Raw genomic sequence first — 25,824 nt, forward strand, 5'->3', positions numbered from 1 at the left:
TTGATATCCAAGTATATTTTTGTGAATGTTTCTAACAAAGATCAATAGGTTAAACAATAAGGACAATTTTTCACAGCCTTCTTTGCTCATGTTTACCAAGGGTGTCAATATTAATGGAGGGTACTGTGTGTGTGTATATATATATATATATATATATATATATATATATATATATATATATATATATATATATAGTTATTGCACATAGTAATGTAATATAAAGTTGCACTTGTATGAGTAAAAGTCATTTTATTATTGTGTGTATTGTACTGTATTACACAGTGTTTGTGAGAATTTCAAACATAGCTTCACGGTGGTTTTGTTTGATTAATTACACACTCACTGTAATAAACGAGAACTGATCACTAGTGTTAGCAGAGTAGATTATGAACAGTGTGTAGATTATTTCACGTTAAATTCTTGCTCAGACTTTTATCTGGCTCGAACACATTAGACCAAGTTAAATCATGCGAAGTGAATCTTTTGGTGTTAGTGTAGTTATTGCGGTTCTCCTGTGGAGGGCAGTAAAGAGCTGTGAATGTCACACAAAATAAAAGCACATTTATTTCAGGAGAAACTCTGCTGTAGCAATTATATACAAACCCGTACATGAGTGACCCTAACCTCTAACACTAACCCCAACCCCTAACTTCTAACCCTAACCCTATATAAACCTATACATGTGTTTATCAGCGAGACTCATCTTACCAGCATGACTTCCCTAATATTCTACAATTTACTCCTTCTGACTCTCAGGGAACTGTCTCACACCCTGCCTAACTGTCTCACACCCCACCAAACTGTCTCATAACCGGCCAAAATGTCCACATGACACATGACAGAAATCCACTTCCTGTTTATTTTCCCTCCTCAGAAGTGAGGCAGGTCAGATACGGGGGTCTGTTTCCTGTGTGTTTATCTCACTCTGAGGAACAACACGTTCTCCCACACAACTTTTTACCGGCTGCTCAATAGGGAAAAATTCTCACATTTCAATTCTTTATCCTGTGTTTATGTTTCTGTAAAGCTGCTTTGAGACAATGTCCACTGAATACAATAAAACTGAACTGAATTGTACATCTCAGGATATTTTATTTTAAAGCATGTATAAAAAGGCATTTATTTACAGTTTATCACTCATCTGAAACAAGTCAAGCATGAAACACACACACACACACACACACACACACACACACACACACACACACACACACACACACACACTTATTGACAGCAGGTTTACAACAATCAGTCATTCATTACCTAACTAATAACAATGTTCTGAAGGGCTGTGTTCCAAATCATGTTTTCACCAGGTTCTTGTCTGGTTCTAGACTTAAATGTTCTCAATGAATTAGCCTAACTGTGTGCTGTAAGCGGTGAAGAATGTTGGAAGGAGATCTCTGCTCCTCACCCTGGTCCTTCACCTTTCTCTAATAAATCCTCATTCACTCTGGTCACAGAGAACCTTGAGGGCTCTTCCTGGGTTCCTGAGTCGTCGGTGTCGAAGCTAAACCTGAAGCTGGGGATCTGAATGGATCTCTGTAAGACATTGCTTGAGTCCCATTCTAAACTTCCTGCTCTCTTTAGAATTTCCTTTTCTGAACACTTTTCCTTTTCCAGGTCCGGATCATGGCTCAGTTCCTCATGAAGGGATCTGCACTCGTCCAGATCTCCAGTGGAACCTCTGGCTCTGGAGATGACCATGTAGACATTGTCTCCGATGCTGAATCTGCGTTTCTGGCGTGGCGACTGTTCCAGAGGCACCACCATCTGTTTGAGGAGTTCACTGCAGCTCTTGGATCGTGTGAGCTCCTCCTCCTGCTGCTTCTTCTTCTTCTCAGCTGTGCCGATGGCTCGGATCACGTCGCTATAGTCCTCACCTTTCTCCGACATGAACTTGAAGATGTCAACAATGCTGGGTGCATGAGGCAGTGGTGCTTTGTGTATCTGCTCCAGCTGAACAGGAGAAAGCTTGTGACGCATCTGTCTGCGTTTCTTCAGGACTTTGTGGGCTACCACCACCATGTTGACATTCCAGCTGAAGAAAAGAGAAAGCCATGCCAGGCCCATGTAGATCCATAACTCCACACAGAACCGGTATGGAGCTTTGTAGGTCAGGCCTGTGTTCACACCTGGAATCAGACAACAACAATGAATGTACTTTAGCTGTCTGGAGCTAACTTAGCTAGCTAGTCTCAGGTGGGATTTCAGGAGATAAACAGCTACCAGTTAGCACTATTTATCACGGTTTATCACCTCAGGAAACTTTTCCATCATCTCCCACCAAAACCAGGTATTACTGAGTTTAAAAGACAGAAATGTTGTGAAGATTTCTTGTGGTTTAAGGTGCAGAATTAAGGACTGTACTGTGGCTACGAAGACTGAAATCTGTGTTTGTGATGTAGCCATGGAAACCAAAGTCAACAACGCTACAGAAATGGTGTTGACTGGGCTTGTTGTGAAGAAAATATAATTTAATAAAACAGGGGAAGAAATGCTTTATACAAGAAGAGTTATGTTGTATAATGTCAATAATTCATTAACTTTTACAGTACAAGTTCAGAAATGACAGAAAAATTCTGTTTCTGTAAAGTGTTTACAAAATACAGTAATAATAATAATAATAATAATAATAATAATAATAAAGCAGATTTTATTCTGATCACTTTGGCTTCCTGAAGGAGATTCTTCAGAATATTAGATTGAATAATTATTGACAAATAGCTCTGAGTTCATTGAAAGGATATTGTCGTTATATAGTGTTTAAGTTTGCGATGTCAGTCATGTTCAATACCGTTTCAGTGATCGACAGGAAGGTTATAAGGTTCCGCCCCTTGGAGAGATCTCCCAGTCACCATAAGGAGAAGCTGTGCATCAGGAGGGACAAGTGAAGAGCACTGTCCAATAAACACTGAGATGTTTTTTTCATAAATTACATATGAAAGATCCTACAATGGGCTTGTGAGCTTCAGAACTGGACCATGGAGCAATGGAAGAAGGCGAGCTGGTGGAGGAAGTGTGATGCTCTGGGCAATGTTCTGCTGGGAAACGTTGGGTCCTGGCATTCATGTGGATGTTACTTTAACACATACCACCTACCTAAACATTGTTCCAGACCGAGTACACCTCTTCATGGTAACGGTATACCCTAATATCAGTGGCCAGTGAAAGGTTGAAGGTGGTGGGGTATGTTTATATTTTAATAAACAATATTGTAGCTCCATGACTGTTAGAGAATGCATGTATGCCAGATGTTGAACTTTTATCAGTATTGTTACGTCCTTTCTACCTGCCTCGCGAGTTCCACAGCTTTTTATGACAATAGTGTGTATCCACCAGAAGGTAAAAGCCGCCTCTGCCTCCAGTACTAGTTTCGATGTGGTGCATAAACTGCAGTGGATTTCACCTGAAACACCAAACTTACTTCATACTGCGTTTTAACCATGGGCCATGTGTCCCTGAAAAAGACACTTACAGTTTTTCATCTAAATGTCTCCTGTCCAACTAGGCAGGATAAGACATTAGATCTTTGTTATGGGTCAGTAGAGGATGCTTATGAATCACTCCCACTACCTTCACTGGGTTCTGCGGATCATAACCGTGTGCATTTACTGCCCATGAATATATGTGTGTATATATATATATATATATATATATAAAAACACGGTTTTAAGGAGAGCGAGAAAGAACATAAAGGTTTGGACTGAGGAATCTGTGCTTTGTCTGCAGGAATGGTATGTTTGCACGCCCTGGGACATGTTTAAACAATCCTGTGGGGATGATTTGGACGAACTTGTTGATATAACATGTTCATATGCTGCCTTTTGTAGGGATATGATCATTCACCCTAATAACAAATCATGAGGGATTAAATCTGTTAGTCCAGCATACAGAGAAAGAAACTTGTTTTTAAACAGGGCGTTTCCTCTGATCTACATGCAGCTACTACGGAGCTGAAAATAAAAATCTTAAAGGAAAACAGAATTATAAATCTGAATTACAGAACAAGATGGCTTTAAATAAGCCTGGTATAACATGAACACTCTAACTGCAGTCAGCTCGTCCAGGATGTCTTCAATTCAGACACTGAGTTTTTAAAGCTCTTAATTATTTTTATAACCGTTTTGATACTTTTCAGGAACTGAGGTATAAACTTGAGGATAATCAGCACTTTGACATAAAGGATGTGGAAAAGATCTTCCTCTCGGTAAGAGTCATGGACCGGATCATATCTCTGGCTCTTTACTTAAATCTTGTGCAAAAGAATTGAGTTCTGTATTCCACTAAATTTTTAATAAGTCTCTACAGGCACAGCATGTACCCAAGGTTTGGTAGGATGCTGTGGTAGTTCCTGTTCCTAAATCTAGTAGTCCCAAAACTCTTAATGACTTTAGACCAGTTGCGATTACATCAATTTTAATGAAAATATTTCAAACACTGGTAAGGTCAGAAATTTGAAGGAAAACTGAGCCTGTACTTGCTCCCACACACTTATAGACCACATAGACGAGCAGAGGATCCACGGTCACTTCAAAATTCCTCCAAATTCCCCAGATCTCAATCCGATCCCGCGTCTGTGGGACGTTCTAGACAAACATGTCCGATCCATGGAGGAATGTAAGCTAGTAAGTTTGTGAAGATGGTTTCGCACAACCCTCACCACCGTCATTCATCATCCTCATTAATCAAGCGGAGGCCGTTAACGTACCTGCTACGTAGTCTCCAAAGCCCACGGTGGTGAGCGTGATGAAGCAGAAGTAAAGCCCTTCCAGATACGTCCACTCCTCCATACACATGAAGATGAACGGAGGGATGAGCAGGTGGAACAGCAAACCCCACAACAGGAACAACGTAGTGCAGATCAACTGTACCTTTTTCTGTAACACACACACACACACACACACGCGCGCGCGCACACACACATACACACACGCGCACACACATACACACACGCGCACACACATACACACGCGCACACACATACACACGCGCACACACACATACACGCGCACACACACATACACGCGCACACACATGGACATATACACACACGCGCGCACACATACACACACGCACGCATGCACACACACACACACACATGCATGCATGCACACACACACACACGTGCACATGCGCACACACACACACACACACACACACACACAAAGAAAAGAACGGTGAGCCCAAGGGCATTCATTTTCAGAGCGGGTGTTGTACAGAGAGACGAGGAAGAGTCAGTGTCAGGTGGAGCAGAGTCACAGCTCCTGGACGACTTACTAAACGACTCACTGGAGAAAAAGATCACAACTGTGTTTCTATTCTATTGAAAGACTTTGCGTGCGCGCGCGTGTGTGTGTGTGTGTGTGTGTGTGTATTACCACATTGAATCGACGGTGCAGTAGAGTCTGACTCAGACGTTTGGTTCTGCTGCTAAAGAACTTTCCGAGTTCACTGATCCATGTGAGACACAGCGGAATTCCACATAAACCGAATATGATGCAGAAGATACGCCCACCCACCGTCTTCGGAGCAACCTGACCATAACCTGCACACACACAGTGTTCCAAAATTCTGAACATCTTTAGAGTTTATTATCCATTCACTGTAGCATGGAGCTGAAAACTAATGTAAGATTATATAAAGGTATAAAAACATTCAGTAAATATCAGTGAATAAACTCTAAAGAACACAATATGTAAAAGTTCTCAAGTCCAAATCATTAAAAATGTCCAGTGTTTATAACAGGAGAGAGATGTTTATGGCTTTATGACTCACATGTTAAAAACAGACTACTGCTGAATGAAGAAACAATGAAAGATGAAAACATGGAACAACACTGAACCAACTGCAACAGGAGGAATTAGAAAACATATTTAACCTTAAACTTTATTAATCTTTAACCTTAACCAGGACATAAACAAATATATTTTATTCTCCATCACTCAGTAACTTGAACTGAAACACTTCTGTCTGAATGACTCATTGAAGTGAGTCAAATGAATCAATTCATAAGAATAAAAGAACTGAGAATTGTGGCCTTCTTGCCTATTTAATTAAATTGAATGATATTTACTTTATTTTAATTTATGTTAATGTTGTGTTTTACACAGTGACCGTCAGAGACTGCCGCTGCGTTCGACTTGCCTTGTAAGTGATAATGTGCAGGTTGGACTGACTCATTTTCCACCTCAACAGGTCTGACTTACGAAGTGGGGAAAAACACAGACACGGCCATGTTCATCTTCTGTTAGCAATAAGCAAGCCAGTTAACTGTGCTGAGTGATGTATATTGTACTCAGAACAGTGAACTGTACAGTCAGCATTAGAGATTTAACAAGTGAATATGTCTGATATGGATATAAAGCTAATGTGTGTATATACACTCAAGGCAACCTCAGGTCAAACGCACCATAATTATACAGTTATGCCTTAATCAACGCCGCTCTGACCGACCTTCCAAAATTCCTCCAAGAGCACAGCGACGACTCATCCAGGAAGTCACAAAAGAGCCAAGGACAACATCAAAGAAACTACATGCCTCTCCTGCATCAATAAAGGTCACTGTTCATGACTCCACTATCAGAAAGACGCTGGGCAAAAATGGCTCCATAGAAGAGTGGTGAGGTAAAAACCCCTGTTAACCCAGAAGAACATTAAGACTCGTCTGAATTTCACCAAAACACTCCTTGATGATCCTCAAACCTTTTGGGAGAATGCTCTGTGGACTGATCAGTGGAAAGTGGAACTGTTTGGAAGACAGGAGTCCCGTCACATCTGGCGTAAAACAAACACCGAATTCCACAAAAAGATCATCATACCTACGGTCAAGCATGGTGGAGGTAGTGTGATGGTGTGGGGATGCTTTGCTGCTTCAGGGTCTGGGCAACTTGCAGTAATTGAGGGAAACATGAATTCTGCTCTCTACCAAAAAATCCTAAAGGAGAATGTCCGGTTTTCAGTCCGTAAGTTGAAACTCGAGTCCTAGAAGTAAGTGAAAGTCTGATCTCCAGTTATCAGAAGAGTTTGGTTGCAGTTATTGCTGTTAAAGGCGGCACAACCAGATTTTAAGTTTAAGGGGGCAATTAGTTTTTCACGAGTGATAGGTGTTGGATAACTTCTCTTTTTTTGCTTTAATAAATATATAAATAAAAACTGTGTAGTGTGTTTACTCAGGTTTCATGTTGTACTTCATTTGAAGATCTAAAACTATTTAGTATGAGATGTACACAAACACAAAAGAAATCTTTTTCACAGCACTGTATACAGCTCCATACACAGCTCCATTACACAGCTCCATTACACCACTCCATTACACAGCTCCATTACACCGCTCCATTACACCGCTCCATTACACAGCTCCATTACACAGCTCCATTACACAGCTCCATTACACCGCTCCATTACACCGCTCCATTACACAGCTCCATTACACAGCTCCATTACACAGCTCCATTACACCGCTCCATTACACAGCTCCATACACAGCTCCATTACACCGCTCCATTACACAGCTCCATTACACAGCTCCATTACACCGCTCCATTACACAGCTCCATTACACCGCTCCATTACACAGCTCCATTACACAGCTCCATTACACCGCTCCATTACACCGCTCCATTACACCGCTCCATTACACAGCTCCATTACACCGCTCCATTACACAGCTCCATTACACAGCTCCATTACACCGCTCCATTACACCGCTCCATTACACCGCTCCATTACACCGCTCCATTACACAGCTCCATTACACCGCTCCATTACACAGCTCCATACACAGCTCCATTACACCGCTCCATTACACAGCTCCATTACACCGCTCCATTACACCGCTCCATTACACAGCTCCATTACACAGCTCCATTACACCGCTCCATTACACCGCTCCATTACACCGCTCCATTACACAGCTCCATTACACCGCTCCATTACACCGCTCCATTACACAGCTCCATTACACAGCTCCATTACACTGCTCCATTACACAGCTCCATTACACAGCTCCATTACACCGCTCCATTACACCGCTCCATTACACAGCTCCATACGCAGCTCCATTACACAGCTCCATACGCAGCTCCATTACACCACTCCATTACACAGCTCCATATGCAGCTCCATTACACCACTCCATTACACAGCTCCATTACACCACTCCATTACACCACTCCATTACACAGCTCCATTACACAGCTCCATTACACCACTCCATTACACTACTCCATTACACAGCTCCATTACACCGCTCCATTACACAGCTCCATTACACCACTCCATTACACCACTCCATTACACTACTCCATTACACTACTCCATTACACTACTCCATTACACTACTCCATTACACCGCTCCATTACACCGCTCCATTACACCGCTCCATTACACAGCTCCATTACACCGCTCCATTACACCGCTCCATTACACAGCTCCATACGCAGCTCCATTACACAGCTCCATACGCAGCTCCATTACACCACTCCATTACACAGCTCCATTACACAGCTCCATTACACAGCTCCATACGCAGCTCCATTACACAGCTCCATACGCAGCTCCATTACACCACTCCATTACACAGCTCCATTACACAGCTCCATTACACAGCTCCATACGCAGCTCCATTACACAGCTCCATACGCAGCTCCATTACACCACTCCATTACACAGCTCCATTACACAGCTCCATTACACCACTCCATTACACAGCTCCATATGCAGCTCCATTACACCGCTCCATTACACCACTCCATTACACAGCTCCATTACACCGCTCCATTACACAGCTCCATTACACAGCTCCATTACACAGCTCCATTACACAGCTCCATACGTAGCTCCATTACACCGCTCCATTACACCACTCCATTACACAGCTCCATACACAGCTCCATACACAGCTCCATACTGCTGGCTCAAATTTAGCCTATTACCCCAAAACACTTAAAATTCAACATAGAAGCAAATACTCACATCTACCTCTGAGCCCAGTCTGAGCCCCGTTGGACACCAGCCGTGAGTGAGAAGAAGCAAGGGTCCAGATTTATTGGTTCCGTTCCACCACACGAGATCCACACCGATGAGAATTCTCAGAAGTGATCTGATACCCTGAGCTTAAGCTCCAGTATTTATACTGTATTTACACACTAAATAACCCATATGTTTCAGAAAGACTATGATATCAATACCAATAGGGTTAAAAAAGAGCTCATCTACCTTACTATTATGTTCTAAAAAAGGGCTATTCAACTTACTATTAGCTAAAAAAAACAGGGCTTTTCAACTTACCAATAGATTCTAAAACAGGGTATTTCAATTTACCATTAGCTTCAAAAGTGGAGAGACAAAACAATCTAGAGTGACCTTGGTCTCACTATTATCTCGCGGGGGGGGGGGGGGGGGGGGGCAAGCTTGACTCAGCTACCCTTATAACTGGCTCCTCATGGTTTTCTCTTAAAATTAAGGCCTTCCTTACGAGACAAGAATGTTCACCATCTGAATTATGAGTAAGTTACATTATTCTGTATTTCTAGTTTATAATTTATTTTCATATTTGCTCTATATCTCTATTTTAGATATAGTTATACTGCTTGAAAAACGGTTTACTGTACTTCCTACTTCATAATATCATTATATTACCCTTCTACTGTCCTACATATCCTACTATTCTGTATTTTATAAAGAGTTTTTTATTATTATAAGATATTACCCTTATAATATCTTAATACTCCTTCTTATTATTCTTATAAAGTTATAATGTTATGTGTGTGTGTTATGTCTACATGCCCGCCCTTGACTGTGCGAGAGTGTGTGTGTGTGTGTTAGCACTCCTCAGCTCTTATACTTCTGTTTGACTCTTCGACTAATAAACCATAGTGTAGTACTCTTCAAGATCTTTAAAGTGTAAATAAAATTTGTCAATATCCGCCTAATACCGCTTCTGTGTGTCTAGGTGCCCATCGTCAGTCCTTCTTCTCCCCTTTACTGGATCTGGATCTGGATCTGGTTCTGGATCTGGATCTGGACACTCATTATCAGCTTGCGCATCTCACTGCTGAAATCATGGTGCTACTTAACGTTCTTCGCAGCACCCCCTCTGGAAATGGAAATGCGGGGTTCCCCCCCATCTCCGATACAGAATCTGCCCCGTGAACGTGTGTATTGACGCCTCTACCCAGCCAGAACCCCCCTCCAGCTTTCAGTCTGAGGAAGATGTCACCTTCTCTGACCTGGGCCCCGACCATTCTTCCCTCTTCTCACCTACCAGTCCGCCCCACTCTCAGTGGTCCTCTCACTTCACCTTCGCTGACTATCCCATGTCCCCAGGACGCACCCCATTTTCTTCCCCCTACTGCTCTCCTCCAGATTACGCACCCACCAGTCCTGTGAATTACCAATAAAATTACATTTTACTCATACTAAGTCTCCCTCATGTTTATTTCATGTCATTTTTATCCACAACAATATGCAGCTCCATTACACAGCTCCATTACACAGTTCCATTACACAGTTCCATTACACAGCTCCATATGCAGCTCCATACACAGCTCCATTACACAGCTCCATACACAGCTCCATACGCAGCTCCATTACACCGCTCCATTACACAGCTCCATACACAGCTCCATACGCAGCTCCGTTACACAGCTCCGTTACACAGCTCCGTTACACAGCTCCATACGCAGCTCCATTAAACAGCTCCATTACACCACTCCATTACACAGCTCCATTACACAGCTTCATACACAGCTCCATTACACAGCTCCATTACACAGCTCCATACGCAGCTCCATTACACAGCTCCATTACACAGCTCCGTTACACCACTCCATTACACCACTCCATTACACAGCTCCATACGCAGCTCCATTACACAGCTCCATTACACAGCTCCATTACACAGCTCCATACACAGCTCCATTACACCACTCCATTACACAGCTCCATATGCAGCTCCATTACACCGCTCCATTACACAGCTCCATACACCGCTCCATTACACAGCTCCATACACAGCTCCATTACACAGCTCCATACACAGCTCCAGTCGTCACACCATCACAATCTGGCTCTTGTCAAACTCACTCAGATCCTTACACTCACCCATTTCTCCTGTTTCCAACATGTCAACTTCCAGAACTGACTGTAACCAGATCATCAACCTTATTCACTTCACCCGCCAGTGGCTTTAATGTTATGGCTGATCAGTGTGTATACACACACACACACACACACACACACACACACACACACACACACACACACACAGTGAGGTTTAATGAGTTCCAGGTTTTGGTAGTTAAACTTGTGTTCAGTGAGAAAACACTTGATGACGTTAAAACCTGATTTGGAGAACAGCTGTAATAAAAGTGATAAAGTGTTCAGAGCAGTGTGTGTGTGTGTGTGTGTGTGTGTGTGTGTGTGTGTGTGTGTGTGTGTGTGTGTGTGTGTGTGTGTGTGTTACCGATGGTTGTGATGATAGTGGCAGCGAAGATGACGGCGTTCTGCCATATCCATGGGTTGTAGGCTTTCCCTCCAGTGATGGTGACACCCTGTCCTGCTGCTGTGGCCACCGTCTACACACACACACACACACACACACACACACACACACACACACACATTAACCACAGGTTTAATGATGAAGATGATGAGGATTAAACATGTTTATGTTCTCTACACACTAACATTAACCTGGTAATACTGAACGGCTACTAACCCGATAACTATTACCCACACCTGTCCTAACTGGACTAATCACCCTCACTACCTGATTGGACAACAGCAGCACGCTCTCTCCTTATTGGTTAATTTAAAAAATTAAATATAATAAATATGTTTTTTCTGCACATCAAAAAAAAAAAAACATTTATTCAATATATTTCTACATTTTCATAAAAATACACCTTCCATTTCTACACATCCAGCTTATTAAGTTATTTTACAAAGATCAAAATGCTTTCTTTTATTCCAGATTAGACACCATACTAACCTGCAGCAATAACACACACACACACACACTCACACACACACACCTTAGTGTTTAGTACTGCTTAATAACCGTTTGTAGAGTCAGTATCGCTAACGGTTCAGTATTGTAAGTGACACATGCACACATTCTGTATTCAGAATCGATGACGGGGACATTCCTCAATTACATCCTGAGAATAAAGCAAGTCCTGCTGGGAAAACACACAGTGATGAACAGAATACCACGGAGTTATTGTTATCTGACTCTGAATTAATTGTTCGTGTTATTTTCTGCCCGAGGAGTAAAATGATGGGTGTGAGGTCAAAACAAACTGCAATGACGTTCTTATATTATGATGTTATTATATTATAATCAGACCCTGGATCCATAACAATATATATATATATATATATATATATATATATATATATATATATATATATATATATATATATATATATATATATAGTCTGAATGTTTTTATAGACAAAGGACAAATGGACTTTTCTCAGACAAAACATTTCCCCATCTCTATTACAGTACTGATGTCACTCCTGCTCACATCAAAGAGCACTATTTAGGGAGTGTGAAAGGAGTGTGTGTGTGTGTGTGTGAGAGAGAGAGAGAAATCTGTGAGTAAAGTCTGAGAGTGTGAGCACTGCCGCTACACCACTCATCTAAAATCCACCAGAAGGACGATGGCGAAGTCACGGCGCTGCTACAGGTACGGCAGCGACGATGGAGAAATGTAAATAAAACATGCTAACGGACAGTAAAATGTCCTCATTACCTCAAACTCACTGTGAAGAGTGTGTGTGTGTGTGTGTGTGTGTGTGTGTGTAGCCTGTTTTCTACTCGAGATGATTTCCGGATCAGGGTGATGGATGACGTGAGTAGAACGTAGACGTGGTGGTGATCTTTACTCGCAGATCCATCGTTAGAGGATCTTATAATCCGACACAGAGACACACACTATCACACACTGTGTTACAGAACTCACACACACTTTACCATACAGGATCCCATACAGCGTGACAAGGAACCACCTTAAAGCACAGCGCTGACATCTAAAACCTGTTTTAATGAAAACACTGCCATTTTATTTAAACACACCATGACAAAGCAAGTTTCTCTCATTGCTTCATCTCTAACTGCTTTCTGTTCCTCTGTGGTTGATAGAGATTAAAAAAAAAAAAAAACACCAGGAAGTTTCCAGAAGCTCTTTGTGAATTTCTCCAGCGGTAATATCGTCTCTTTCTGTGTCGTGATAAAGCTGGAAGTGTGTAAATAAAGATAGAGAATAACAGGAAGGGAGGAGTGCACATGTAGGAGTGATCACTACTCAGGGACAAAACCACCACTTTTACAGCTTCCCCCGTGTGTGTGTGTGTGTGTGTGTGTGTGTGTGTGTGTGTGTGAACATTGGGTCCTTCTGTTCTTTTCTCTGAGGAACACCACATGTCTGGCACGGACTTGTCGGGTGTGTGAGTCGTGAGTCAGGACTGATTCTGCATTCTCATGTGTTTCCGTCTGAACTGCTGGAAAATTAGCAAACACACCTGCATCACACACACACACCTCATTCCTGTGTCTTTTGTGTGTGTGTGTGTGTGTGTGTGTGTGTGTGTGTGTGTGTGTGTGTGTGTATGTGTGTGTGTGACCATGTGCAACACCACCCTGAAAAACACAACACAGCCTTTCAGATCCTGAATTAACCCAACAACTTCCGCTCATAAAAGTAGAACACAATAGTGATCAAGTGTAAACACGTGTGTGTGTGTGTGTGTGTGTGTGTGTGTGTGTGTGTGTGTGTGTGTGTTTGGTGATTTCAGATCTGTTTTGGATTAGAAAATCTAAAATGATCTGTCAGAATAGTAAAATAAATATGAAGCGTGCTGCTCAGGTGTGATTAATTCAGATATGTGAGTGTGTGTGTGTGTGTGTGTGTGTGTGTGTGTGTGTGTGTGTGTGTGTGTGTGTGTGTGTTCTCACCTGGATGATGGTCTCCAGGTCGTCTTTGGTGAGACACGGGTGCCTTTGGAGGATCCGGTCTTTATCCTGTTGGTACTGCTGGACGGCGGTTCTCCAGTTCGGTTCCTCCAGCAGATGAAACACAGTCGCTCCGATGGACAGGTAGAAGATAACGACGGAGGTCAGAAAGGAGCCTTTATCCGCCATCTTCCCCAAACTCCCAAACTCTCTATAGACACACGTGGAATTCCTTCAGACCGAGAGCGCGCGCACAGAGAGAGAACACACCGCTATAACCTGGATTAAACTCTCAGCACGCGACGGTTTCACTCACTAATACACACACACACACACACACACACACACACACACACACACACACAATAACTACACCACAAACTACAACTAAAACACACACTGACTACATTACCGCACTGAAAGTTTTTCCCGCTCGCCAAGACACACACTCTGTGTGTGTGTGTCCACTCTCTCTCTCTCCACACACACACACTCACTCTCTCTGTCTGTGTGTGTGTGTGTGTGTCTCTCTCTCTCTCTCTCTCTCTCTCTCTCTCTCTCTCTCTCCACACACACTCACTCTCTCTGTCTGTGTGTTTGTGTGTGTGTGTGTGTGTCTCCTCTCTCTCTCTCTCTCTCTCTCTCTCTCCACACACACACTCCAGATCCTGAGTGCGGTGTGAAATGTAGCTCAGATTTCAAACACACGTAACTCCCAATTCCCTCCCACCAGGAAAACCCAAAGAAAACTCCCGTTCAGTCGGAATTCCTGCTCGGGATCTCGGGTCTCCTCAGCTCCGAGTTCAGAGAGAGACTAAGTTCACCAGCAAACACACAGCAGCACTTCTCACCTGTACATGAGGTAGGGTTAATGATTAATCACTCTGGATCACTGATCAGAAGGTTGTGGGTTTCCAGCCTCAGCAACACCAAGCTGCTATTGTTGGGCCCTTATCCCTCCCTGCTCCAGGGGGCGCTTTGTCCTGCCCTACCCTGTGATCAACTTCCTAAAAACTTGGGATATGCTCAATGTGCTGTGATGTGTGTGTTACAATGTTGTAGTGCACATGTGACAAACACAGATTTGTTAAACCCGGCAGTGACTGCGGGGTCAGATTACAACCCTTACCCTAACCGCCGCCCTCACCCTATACCATCACCCTAACCCCCACCTTAACATTCACCCTCACCCTAACCCCCACCCTAACCTTCACCCTAACCCTCACCCTCACACTATACCATCACCCTAACCCCTGCCCTAACATTCACCCTCACCCTAACCGCCGCCCTCACCCTCACCCTCACCCTCACCCCCACCCTAAACCCCGCCCTAACATTCACCCTCAACCTAACCCCAACCCTATATCCTCACCCTAACCCCCGCCGTCACCCTCACCCTCACCCCCACCCTAAACCCCGCCCTAACATTCACCCTCAACCTAACCCCAACCCTATACCCTCACCCTAACCCCCGCCCTAACATTCACCATCACCCTCACCCTAACCCTCACCCCCACCCTAACCCTTACCCTATCCCTCATCCTAACCATATCCCTCACCCCCACCCTTAACACTGAGGTCTGAAATATGGAGATGAACAATTATACACAATATAATCTATCATTTTCATTTATATTTATCTTCTCAAAAAAAATGTAAAGTAACAAGTGTGTGTTACAATTACACACACACACACATATATCACTAAACCGCTCCTACGTCCTCTGTCTCCTTCCTGGTTTTTATTTTTTCACAACACACTCACATACACACACACACATAGACACAGACACAGACAAACACACACAAACATAGACACACACACACACAGTAGCGGTAGTCGTGGCCTCGGGCACACTGCGGTTTCCGGTAGCAGTAATAGATATCAGTGGTAGAAATGTAAAATATTGATGTGTGCTGCTGTTCTGAACTTTAAGGTAATAACACTGAAGAACCGAGTCGGATATTTGACTCTCAGAACTGATTCACTACTACTGAAGTCTTGATTCAACTGATTCAGCAACAGTGTGATTATCTGGAGTAATGCTGCTTTAACTGCATCATCTCCCATTCTCACAATTTTAGGGGATCTCAGCCATGAGCCTGAACACAGACAGATGTACATCTCTGATCACTCCCTCATCCATCTTATCCATCTTCTCCATCTCATCCTAACTTACAGGCAGAAGCTAATATCTGCTGACTACAGTCAGCATCAGTAATCCCTGGACCAGGGAGGGCAGGACCAGGCTACAGACCTGACTGCACCTCTGGAGTATTTCTGAACTTGTAAGCACCAGTCTGGATGAGTTTACGGTTACTGTGACAGCTTACACCAGGGTTTGTGAAGGCACACAATGACAAACCCTGGTTCACTGCAGAACTCATAAAGCTCAGTCTGACCTACAAGAGTGTGGACAAGACATTGAGTAGGGAGGTTAGTACGGCCAATAGAAACTTCTCTGAAAAGCTGAACTAGAAATTCTCACTCATAGCTCCTGCACCAGTGTGGAAAAGCCTTCACCGCATCGCCAAATGCAATAAGTCATACCTTCACCTTCAACTGGCCAACAACCAGGTCCTCACCCCCACCCACTCCAATCCACACTCTACATCATCGATGACAATTACAACAGTTCACACTCTGCACTTTTAACAACATCTGAGCACTCCACTTCACACCACACTACACCACTCTGAAGGTCTGCGCCAATCAGCTGGCCCCCATCTTCACACACATTTTCAGGAGGTCACTGGAGATGTGTGTGGGAAGTTTTTTAATGCTTTAAAAAAAATCAGACACAGGTCTCAGTGACTACAGGCCTGTCACCCTGACCTCTGTGGTTATGAAGACATTTGAGAAAGTACTGTTGGTCCATCTGAAGAACATTATACCAGGGTTCTATCTGTGGGCTTCAGCTCGGCATTTAACACAATCATTCCTGATCTACTCCACACCTAACTGTCCCACCCCAGTGGATCGGAAACACCTGGAAACATCAGCACTGGTGCTCCACATACATGTTCTCCTGACTGCTCTTCTCCATCTACACTAATGACTGCACCTCCAAACACAAATCCTTTCAACTCCTGAAATATGCAGACGAGTCAAGACAAGTCATCAGTTTCACTTGGGATGGTGATGAGACCAAAACAAACAGGAAGCTGAACTGATCCTCTGCTTCGGTCAGAGGACACACACTCACTCACACTCTCTCTCTCTCACACACACACACACACACCCTCACACACACACACACTCACATACACTCACACACTCTCTCTCTCACACACACACACTCACTCACACACACAGACACACACATTCTCACACACTCTCTCTCTCTCACACACACACACACACACACTTACTCACATACACTCTCACACACACACACACACACACACACACATTTACATGAAATGGACACATTTACATTTACATTTATTCACTTAGCAGACGCTTTTATCCAAAGCGACTTACAAATGAGAAAAATACAAGCAAAGAGAGAATAAAGTTTCTATTTGTGTTTCCTTCAGAATTGTGGAATTAATTATCATTAATTTATAAGAAGGTATAAAAGGCAGAACTATCGGTATCTGTTATCGTATTTGCTGAGAAGTTTAGTATTGGTGCATATCTAGTTATTACAGTTAAAACACCTCTCTGTGAGTGAGTTACTAAATCATACAGTAAATATGGTTTAAGGGGAAAGTTAGATTTACACACACAGACACACAGGCATGTATGTAATGTATTATAATATTAGGTGCTTCTTCCAGTTTTATTTAAAGTTGTGCAGCAGCTGATTACTCTCTACAACCGGAATCCTGTGTCTTTAATAATGTTTTACAGTGTGTTATAATGTGGAACCTATTACACTGTGAGGAACCGTCAGTCTTTATCATTTCGAAATGTAGATTCTGGACTTATATTACATTATAACACAGTCCAGACCATGCTCTTACAGAGCTGTGAATAAGTATTTGTCATATTTGATGTAAAGGCCTGTACTTGGCTGTGATTATGTGATTCATCAGTCCAGGCCACCTTCTTCCATTGCTCCATGGTCCAGTTCTGATGCTCACGTGACCACTGTAGGAGATTTCGGTAGTGTTCAGTGGTGGAGAGGGGTCAGCATGGGCACTCTGACCACTCTGCAGCTACAGTGCTGTGAAAAATTATTTGCCCCATCCTGATTTCTTCTGGTTTTTGTGTAGATATACTAAATTGTTTCAGAAATGACAATAAAATCTAAGATAAAACAAAGGCAGTCTGAGTAAACACACAGTACAGATTTTAAATGATGATGTTATTTATTGAAGCAAAAACGTTATCCAAAAACAACTGGGCCCGTGTTAAAATGTATTTGCCCCCGTAGTTTCTAATTCCCCAAATCTATGAAACTGCATTGATAATGGAGATCAGCTGGACGAGACACAACCAGACCTGATTACTGCAAACCCTGTTCAATCACATCTACAGTTAAATAGAACTTTTTCAACAGCATGAAGTTGGTTAAAAGATCTTACTCAGTAACACACTACGCCAAAGCTGAAAGAGATTCCAGAAATGAAGAGGAAGAAGGTGATTGAAGTACATCAGTCTGGGAAGGCTTACAAAGCTATTTCAAAGGCTCTGGGACTCCAAAGAACCACAGCGAGAGCCGTTATCTCCAAATGGAAAAACTCAGCACAATAGTGAACCTTCCCAGAAGTGTCCGACCTTCCAAAATTCCTCCAAGAGCACAGCGACGACTCATCCAGGAAGTCATAAAAGAGCCAAGGAGAACATTGAAGCACCTACAGACCTCTCTCACATCAATAAAGGTCACTGTTCATGACTCCACTATCAGAAAGACGCTGGGCAAAAATGACTCCATAGAAGAGTGGTGAGGTAAAAACCACTGCTAACCCAGAAGAACATTAAGACTCGTCTGAATTTCACCAAAACACTCCTTGATGATCCTCAAACCTTTTGGGAGAATGCTCTGTGGACTGATCAGTGGAAAGTGGAACTGTTTGGAAGAGAGGAGTCCCGTTACATCTGGCGTAAAACAAACACCGAATTCCACAAAAAGATCATCATACCTGCGGTCAAGCATGGTGGAGGTAGTGTGATGGTGTGGGGATGCTTTGCTGCTTCAGGGTCTGGGCAACTTGCAGTAATTGAGGGAAACATGAATTCTGGTCTCTACCAAAAAATCGTAAAGGAGAATGTCCGGTTTTCAGTCCGTAAGTTGAAACTCGAGTCCTAGAAGTAAGTGAAAGTCTGATCTCCAGTTATCAGAAGAGTTTGGTTGCAGTTATTGCTGTTAAAGGCGGCACAACCAGATTTTAAGTTTAAGGGGGCAATTAGTTTTTCACGAGTGTTAGGTGTTGGATAACTTCTCTTTTTTTGCTTTAATAAATATATAAATAAAAACTGTATATATATGTATGTATGTATATATATGTATGTTTACTCATGTTGCCTTTGATTTATGTTGTATTTCATTTGAAGATCTAAAACTATTTAGTATGAGATATACACAAATACAGAAGAAATCAGTTTACTTTTTCAAATACAAATACTTTTCCACAGTACTGTATATGAGAATAATGTCACAGCGCACTAATTTACTCCTCCAAAGTGGAGTTACTTTAGTATAACCGCACAGAGGAGTATGTTATTCCACATATACCACAGCGACTTACAAAACATTACACTGTTTAATTTATTAATGTTACTCATTTGAACACTTCATAGTGAGATTTAATGTTCAAATTAGTTCCTTTTATCACTTACATTATACCTACCATAAAGTTATTCTCTCTCTCTGCTCCAAGGGGCGCTGTCTCACCCTGCACTCTGACCCCATCTTCCTAACAGTATACCAAGAAGGAATTTCATTGTACTGTAATGTTTATGTGACAAATCTAGTCTTCTTTGTCTCTTTTCTTTCTTGTAGATACAGTAATAACAGTGTAAGACAGAAGCACAGATGATTTCGAAAGTTTTCAGCATACAGAGAAGAGCAGACTCAATTCTTTCTTAGAAAGTTTAAAATTACCCTGAAACGGACAGCCTATAAGAGTTGTTATTTATTGTCAATAAACACAATACATGAAACATGAACACATGTTTCATATTTTTAATACTGTAAAATATGACACCATGACCTAATTTACTTTATGGCGTAATAAGAGATTGACATTAAACTCAGGAACTTAATATATATTTTTTTATTGTTTTAAAATTATTTACCTTCAGCTATCAGTATTACACATCAAGACTTCAGCAGTGGATTTTAAAAATATTTGAACTCCAACATGGAGTGTAACATAGCTTTATTAAATATATGGCATTTTACCTTACATTACTGAAGTAATAATTTCATTATTATTATTATTATTATTATTATTAAGAACTATAATAGCGTTTGTTTCTCTGATTTGTTTCATTAGTACTGTATTTTGGGAAATAAATAGTGACTAAATTATAATATTTTTGACACTGTGCGTTCTTCTCTTCCATCTAAGGGGCGTGGTCTGAAACGACGTGCCTTACGTACATACGCGCCAACGTATTTGGGAAGCGTGATGACGTTAATGTTGCGCGTCCATGTTAGCTGAGCTGCTAATATTTGACTCTCCGGAGAAACGGGGGAGTTTTCGGCAGATCAGAGGCACTAAATCCGTGAATAATGCGCGACTGTGTGGACTCTCATGCTGGAATTACTGGGTGCGAGTCTTAACCTGGTTATAAACTGGCTCTGTGCTGTAAATCGTGAGTAAAGTCCGCTGGCCGGCTTTATGCCGCTCTGTTAGTAGGCTAGGCTAGGCTAGGCTAGGCTAGGCGTTTTCTCCAGCATGTATCCTGCATGGGGCGGTTATAGCGGTGGAGGCCCGCAGCCTCAGCACTTCTCTCCACGCAGTCAGCCGTTTCGCGGTCCGCCTCCGCCAGCAGGAGGTTTCGGGGGATATGGAGCTCCATCTCCGGCGGCATCGTCCAACTTCTCCAGTCTACACGAGCAGCACCTCCAGCAGATGCAGCAGCTGCAGCAGCTCCACCAGAGACAGCTCCAATCCGTGCTGCACTACAACAACAACAATGCTAACACTGCTAACTTCAGCGCTGCTCCGGGTCCGGCGGCTCCTCCGGGTCCGGCGGCTCCTCCACACTGGACCGGACCTCCGGCAGGATTTCCACCGCCTCCGGCTCACTTTAACCCGGATCCTGCTCAAAACAGAGGCCCACCTGAACTCCCACCTGTACCTCCACCTGCGCCCACCACTTCAACACCAACACACACCTCGAACACCGCCACCACCACCACCAACAATGCACACACCTCCTCCTCTTCCACCACCACCACATCCACCGCGCTGAGTGATGTAAGTACACATCCAGAGCCGAAAGCGAAGGCCACCGACCTGTCCGCCATGTCGCTACAGGCAAGAACCTTCTTTACTACACCTTTATCTCGTTCTGAATCATCTCTCACAAGCTCTGAGTCAACTCTAACTCACTCTGAATTGTCTCCCGCTCGCCCCGAGTCAACTCTCTCCCGCTCGCCCCGAGTCAACTCTCTCCCGCTCGCCCCGAGTCAACTCTCTCCCGCTCGCCCCGAGTCAACTCTCTCCCGCTCGCCCCGAGTCAACTCTCTCCCGCTCGCCCCGAGTCAACTCTCTCCCGCTCGCCCCGAGTCAACTCTCTCCCGCTCGCCCCGAGACAACCTGTGCTCTGGGTAGCAAACTTTCAGTACCATTTTTTCGTTTACTTAAAATAAAATCCACAAACTGAGTGTTACAAATATAAACTTCAGTCTAAAACTAAAACTGTTTGTCCAATTATATAAGACTGAAAAGACCCCAATACGCACAATTTATGACTAGTTTAATTCAGTTCTTTTTGTGCATCCATTAAAAATAATGCATAATTATGTTTATTAGTTTATATTATATGATAGTATTTATGCATTGTTTTTTATGGATGCACAAAAAGCACAGAATTAAACTACAGTCCTAAATTAATAATAAAAATTCACTTTCACTGCACCTTGTGGTTTTTGTTCCTCGCTGTCTTTAGGAATATTATTTTACTTGTGTTTACTTTTGATCATAATGTTTTAATTAGACATTACAGATCTTACTCGCGCTACACTCTGTATCAGCGCGTCTACACAGCGCGTGATCAGCAACGCGGCCTCGTTACTAACACGTCACTTCCGTTATAATAAACTACAGAATTTACACCGCAAGCGTGCAAATACAGCATATAATGACAATAAACTTAAATTAAACTAAACTTTTTAACCAGATTGCGCCAGCTTCCCCTTCTCCTTACACACAGTGGAGCATTTTGGATATAAACATAACTTTGTGCTCGTGCAGCACTGTTTGATCTCCGCGGTGTTTAATATAAAATGCTCCCCTGCCTTACAGGACTTTCTTCCTCAGTCACGTGACAATTTCGTCTCCGTCTGATTAGGACTGAGGTCATGTTGGGGAAAAAAGGTAACGCTGACATAAACAGTAAACTAAAGAAATCCATTGTCAGTGACTCTGGGTATCCGCTAAAGCTAGCGGCGTCACATTACGTGCGTATGATCATGCGCTGTTGACTAGGAAGCAGCTTATACTTCCAGTTAGTAATAAAAAACCGCTAGCTTTCGAGACCTTTCTGAAATCCACACACTAGACGGTAGAGTATACTGTGCATAGTGTAAGTGTACACACAACTTTAGTATTTACTCCAAAGCGTGTTTTCGGAACAGAAGTCACGTAACAAGTAAATCTCCCACGTGCCGCACACAGACCAACTAATCCATAATGAGATTCAGTGACAATGATTTTCATAATCAATTATTATCGATTAGTTGTTGCAACTCGCTCTGAATCAGCTCTCACTCGCTCTGAATCAGCTCTCACTCGCTCTGAATCAGCTCTCACTCGCTCTGAATCAGCTCTCACTCGCTCTGAATCAGCTCTCACTCGCTCTGAATCAGCTCTCACTCGCTCTGAATCAGCTCTCACTCGCTCTGAATCAGCTCTCACTCGCTCTGAATCAGCTCTCACTCGCTCTGAATCAACTCTACATCACTGTACAGACAGACTGATATGGATGAACAGACTTACTTTTGTATCTGAGCACATATACTGTAATAGATAGATAGATAGATAGATAGATAATTTATTGGTCCTCAAAGAGGAAATTTGTTTCCACCGTGGGTGCGTAGAAAAACAAAAACATAACATCATACATATAAACCATCATAAACAATCACAGGCATAGAGGGGAGAAGGGAACAAAAAGAAAAACATCAGGATCATCATACCACAGATGCATCTGGCATCACAATGGCTGAGTACCAATGTGTATAATGCTCGTATAGCCATAGGAACAAAACTCCTACCATAGCTGGCCTTTCTGCACATGGGTAGTCTGTACCTGCGGCCAGAAGGAAGGGGGTTGAAATATTGATAAAGTGGGTGGTTTGGATCATTTTAAGATTTTATGTGCCTTCCGGAGTGTATATGAACTGACACAGTCTGATAAATTGGGGGTGGGAATACCAATAATTTTTCTTGGTAAATTAGTTATTTTCAAGAGTTTGTTCTTATTGGTTACTGTTAGCATATGGAAAAAAAACAAATTGCACCATATGTAAGAACCGGTTCAATCATACTTTGGTACAGAAGAAGAAGCAGACTAGGCTGTACAGACAGATATTTAAGTTTACGAATAACTGTAAGTCTCTGTTGACAGCACTTGTAAATACCTAGCGTGTGCTGATTGAAGTTGAGATGTTTATCCGATGTAATGCCCAGATATCTGAAATGCTCCACCCTTTCAACCATCTCTCATTAATGGTAATACTGGAAGGATGGGTCAGTGTTTTGTAAGAGCTACAAACCAGTTCGTTAGTTTTTTCGATATTAAGGTGGAGAAAGTTATCATCACGCCACGTACTAAAATGTGCTAGGAGCATTGATAGTCCAAAAAAAATCATTGTCCTTATTAAGCAATGCAAGAATGGCAGTATTGTTTGCATATTTAAAGTAATGAGTGGTGGTGACTGGACTCTGACAGTCATTTGTATAGAGAAGTGGACTAAGTACACACCACTGAGGGGCGCCAGTGTTGCGAACAATAATGGGTGATAATGCATTGTCCACCTTTACCACTTGTGGTCTATTAGAAAGGAAATGATAAACCCAGTGTTCTAGTGGTGAGCGTATATGAGTATACTGAGTTAAAGGCGGAGCTAAAGGAGACAATCCAAAAAGGGTGAAACATATGGAAGCATAATGTTTTGAACCATTTTCTCAAAGCATTTCATTATGATTGAAGTTAATGATACTGGCCTGTAGTGATTTAACTCTGTTGGGTGAGGTTTTTTGGGAACAGGAATAACAACTGATGTTTTCCATGTGACTGGTATTGTTGAAGTACAAAGTAATTGAAGAAAAAGAGAATAAAGAATGGGGGTTAGTTCCAGAGTGCAGATTTTCAAGACCTGACCTGGAATTCCATCTGGCCTGGGAGCCTTATTCAGTTTACACTTAATAAGCTGGAAATATACATCCTGCTTAGTTAGAAGGGGCTCATAATCCAGCTCTTGAGAAGGCAAAGAATCCAAAAGGCTATCACACTCTGCTGAAAAATCAGAGGTATCAAAACGGGCATAGAAATTATTAAGATTAGCAGCAAAGGTGGTGGGATCTGGTACGGAGACAGTCTGTTTAATGGCTTGTCGAGTAAGAGACCTGACTCGCTGAAAAGACTGTTTGATGTTCGTATTTGCAAAGTCCTACTCCAATTTGTTTTTATACTTCTTTTTAGCCTTAAATATTTCTGTTTTGATGTCCTGGTGTATGATTTTAAAACCAGCAAAGTCCTTTTGCTTAAAGGCAAGTTTTCTCTTTTGGAAAAGAGATTTTAGAGATGAGTTGATCCAAGGATTTGAATTTGGGTATGTTCTGGTAGTTGTTACCGGTATCAAGGAATCAATACAGAATTTAATGTAATCAGTAATAACTGAAGTCTGCTCATCAAGCTGTCCCTCAAAGACTTCCCAGTCTGTACACGCAAAGCAGCCTTGAAGGCATGCAATAGCATCCTCTGACCGTTGAGGGACGCTGTGTATTACTGGCCTGCGTTGTTTCAGCCTTTGTTTGTAAACAGGAATAAATGGATTACATTATGATCCGCTAATCCTAGCGGTGAGAGAGCTCTAGCTTTAAAGGTTTCCGGGATATTACTGTAACATGAATCTAGTTTTATTAAATCTTGTTGGTACATCTACATATTGATTGAAGGCTGGCTGTGCGTAATCAAGCCGACAGCTGTTGAAGTCACCAAGAAGTAGTACTGGATCATCCGGGTATTTGCTGAGAATAGTCTGTGTATTATGCGCTATCTGCTCAGCCACTGCCTTGACATTAGCGCTTGGTGGAACATAAAAACAGCTAAGCACAACAGTCGAGAACTCCCTGGGGAGGTAAAAGGCACGGGTGGACAGGGGAGTAGCTCCAGGTCCGGATTACAAGATTTCCTGTGTACTTTGATGTTAGTACACCACCGCAAGTTGATGTACATACACACCACCTTTGCGCTCTTTCCCTGAATTACTGGTTCTGTCTGCCCGAAAGATCTCAAAACCGTCCAGGTTAACCTCGGTATCCAGCCAGGACTCCGTCAGACATTTTGCATGCAATAAGTCCATTTTGTTTTTCAATGACCGAACGTTTGAAAGGACGATTGAGGGTAGTGGAGGTTTAAAAGGACGCCTTCTAAGTCTGCAACACACCCCTCCTCGCCTTCCTCTTTAAGCCAGTTGTTAATGTTATGTCCAGCGGAATGACAATTGATGGG

General features: G+C 42.5%; 2 protein-coding genes across 4 annotated transcripts in view; one reads left to right on the top strand and one right to left on the bottom strand.

Moving 5' to 3' along the window:
* Positions 1-1,068: 1,068 nt before the first annotated feature.
* kcnk5b (potassium channel, subfamily K, member 5b) lies at positions 1,069-14,838 on the bottom strand. Of its 2 annotated transcripts, none has more exons than XM_017455607.3 (6): positions 14,816-14,838; positions 13,968-14,175; positions 11,469-11,580; positions 5,382-5,548; positions 4,712-4,880; positions 1,069-2,135 (listed from the first exon to the last, which is right to left on the bottom strand). In XM_017455607.3, the coding sequence occupies exons 1-6, from the start codon at positions 14,821-14,823 to the stop codon at positions 1,411-1,413; spliced, it is 1,389 nt and encodes a 462-aa protein (XP_017311096.1). In that variant the 5' UTR covers positions 14,824-14,838; the 3' UTR covers positions 1,069-1,410. The 2 variants fall into 2 exon arrangements, with proteins under 2 accessions (XP_017311096.1, XP_017311098.1); XM_017455609.3 differs by lacking the exon at positions 14,816-14,838 and adding an exon at positions 14,377-14,533.
* A 5,712-nt stretch (positions 14,839-20,550) lies between these two features.
* The window catches only part of ylpm1 (YLP motif containing 1), a 29,551-nt gene continuing 24,277 nt past the window's right edge, over positions 20,551-25,824 (top strand). Inside the window, exon 1 of one of the 2 annotated variants that reach the window (XM_017455581.3) lies at positions 20,551-21,401. In XM_017455581.3, coding sequence (XP_017311070.1) covers positions 20,817-21,401 — 585 coding nt within the window. In that variant the 5' untranslated portion in view covers positions 20,551-20,816. The remainder of the gene's footprint in view (positions 21,402-25,824) is intronic. The other variant, XM_017455582.3, reaches the window with a different exon arrangement.

Source organism: Ictalurus punctatus, chromosome 25 (assembly GCF_001660625.3).
Source record: "Ictalurus punctatus breed USDA103 chromosome 25, Coco_2.0, whole genome shotgun sequence".
Classification (NCBI taxonomy): Eukaryota; Metazoa; Chordata; class Actinopteri; order Siluriformes; family Ictaluridae; genus Ictalurus; species Ictalurus punctatus.

Bases quoted from the DNA above. Each gene is read 5' to 3' on its own strand.
- kcnk5b (XM_017455607.3), bottom strand. The intron at 5,549-11,468 runs GTAACACACACA...GTGTGTGTGCAG, and splicing joins CACTATCATCACAACCATCG to GTTATGGTCAGGTTGCTCCG. The intron at 4,881-5,381 runs GTAATACACACA...TGTGTGTTACAG, and splicing joins TGCACCGTCGATTCAATGTG to AAAAAGGTACAGTTGATCTG.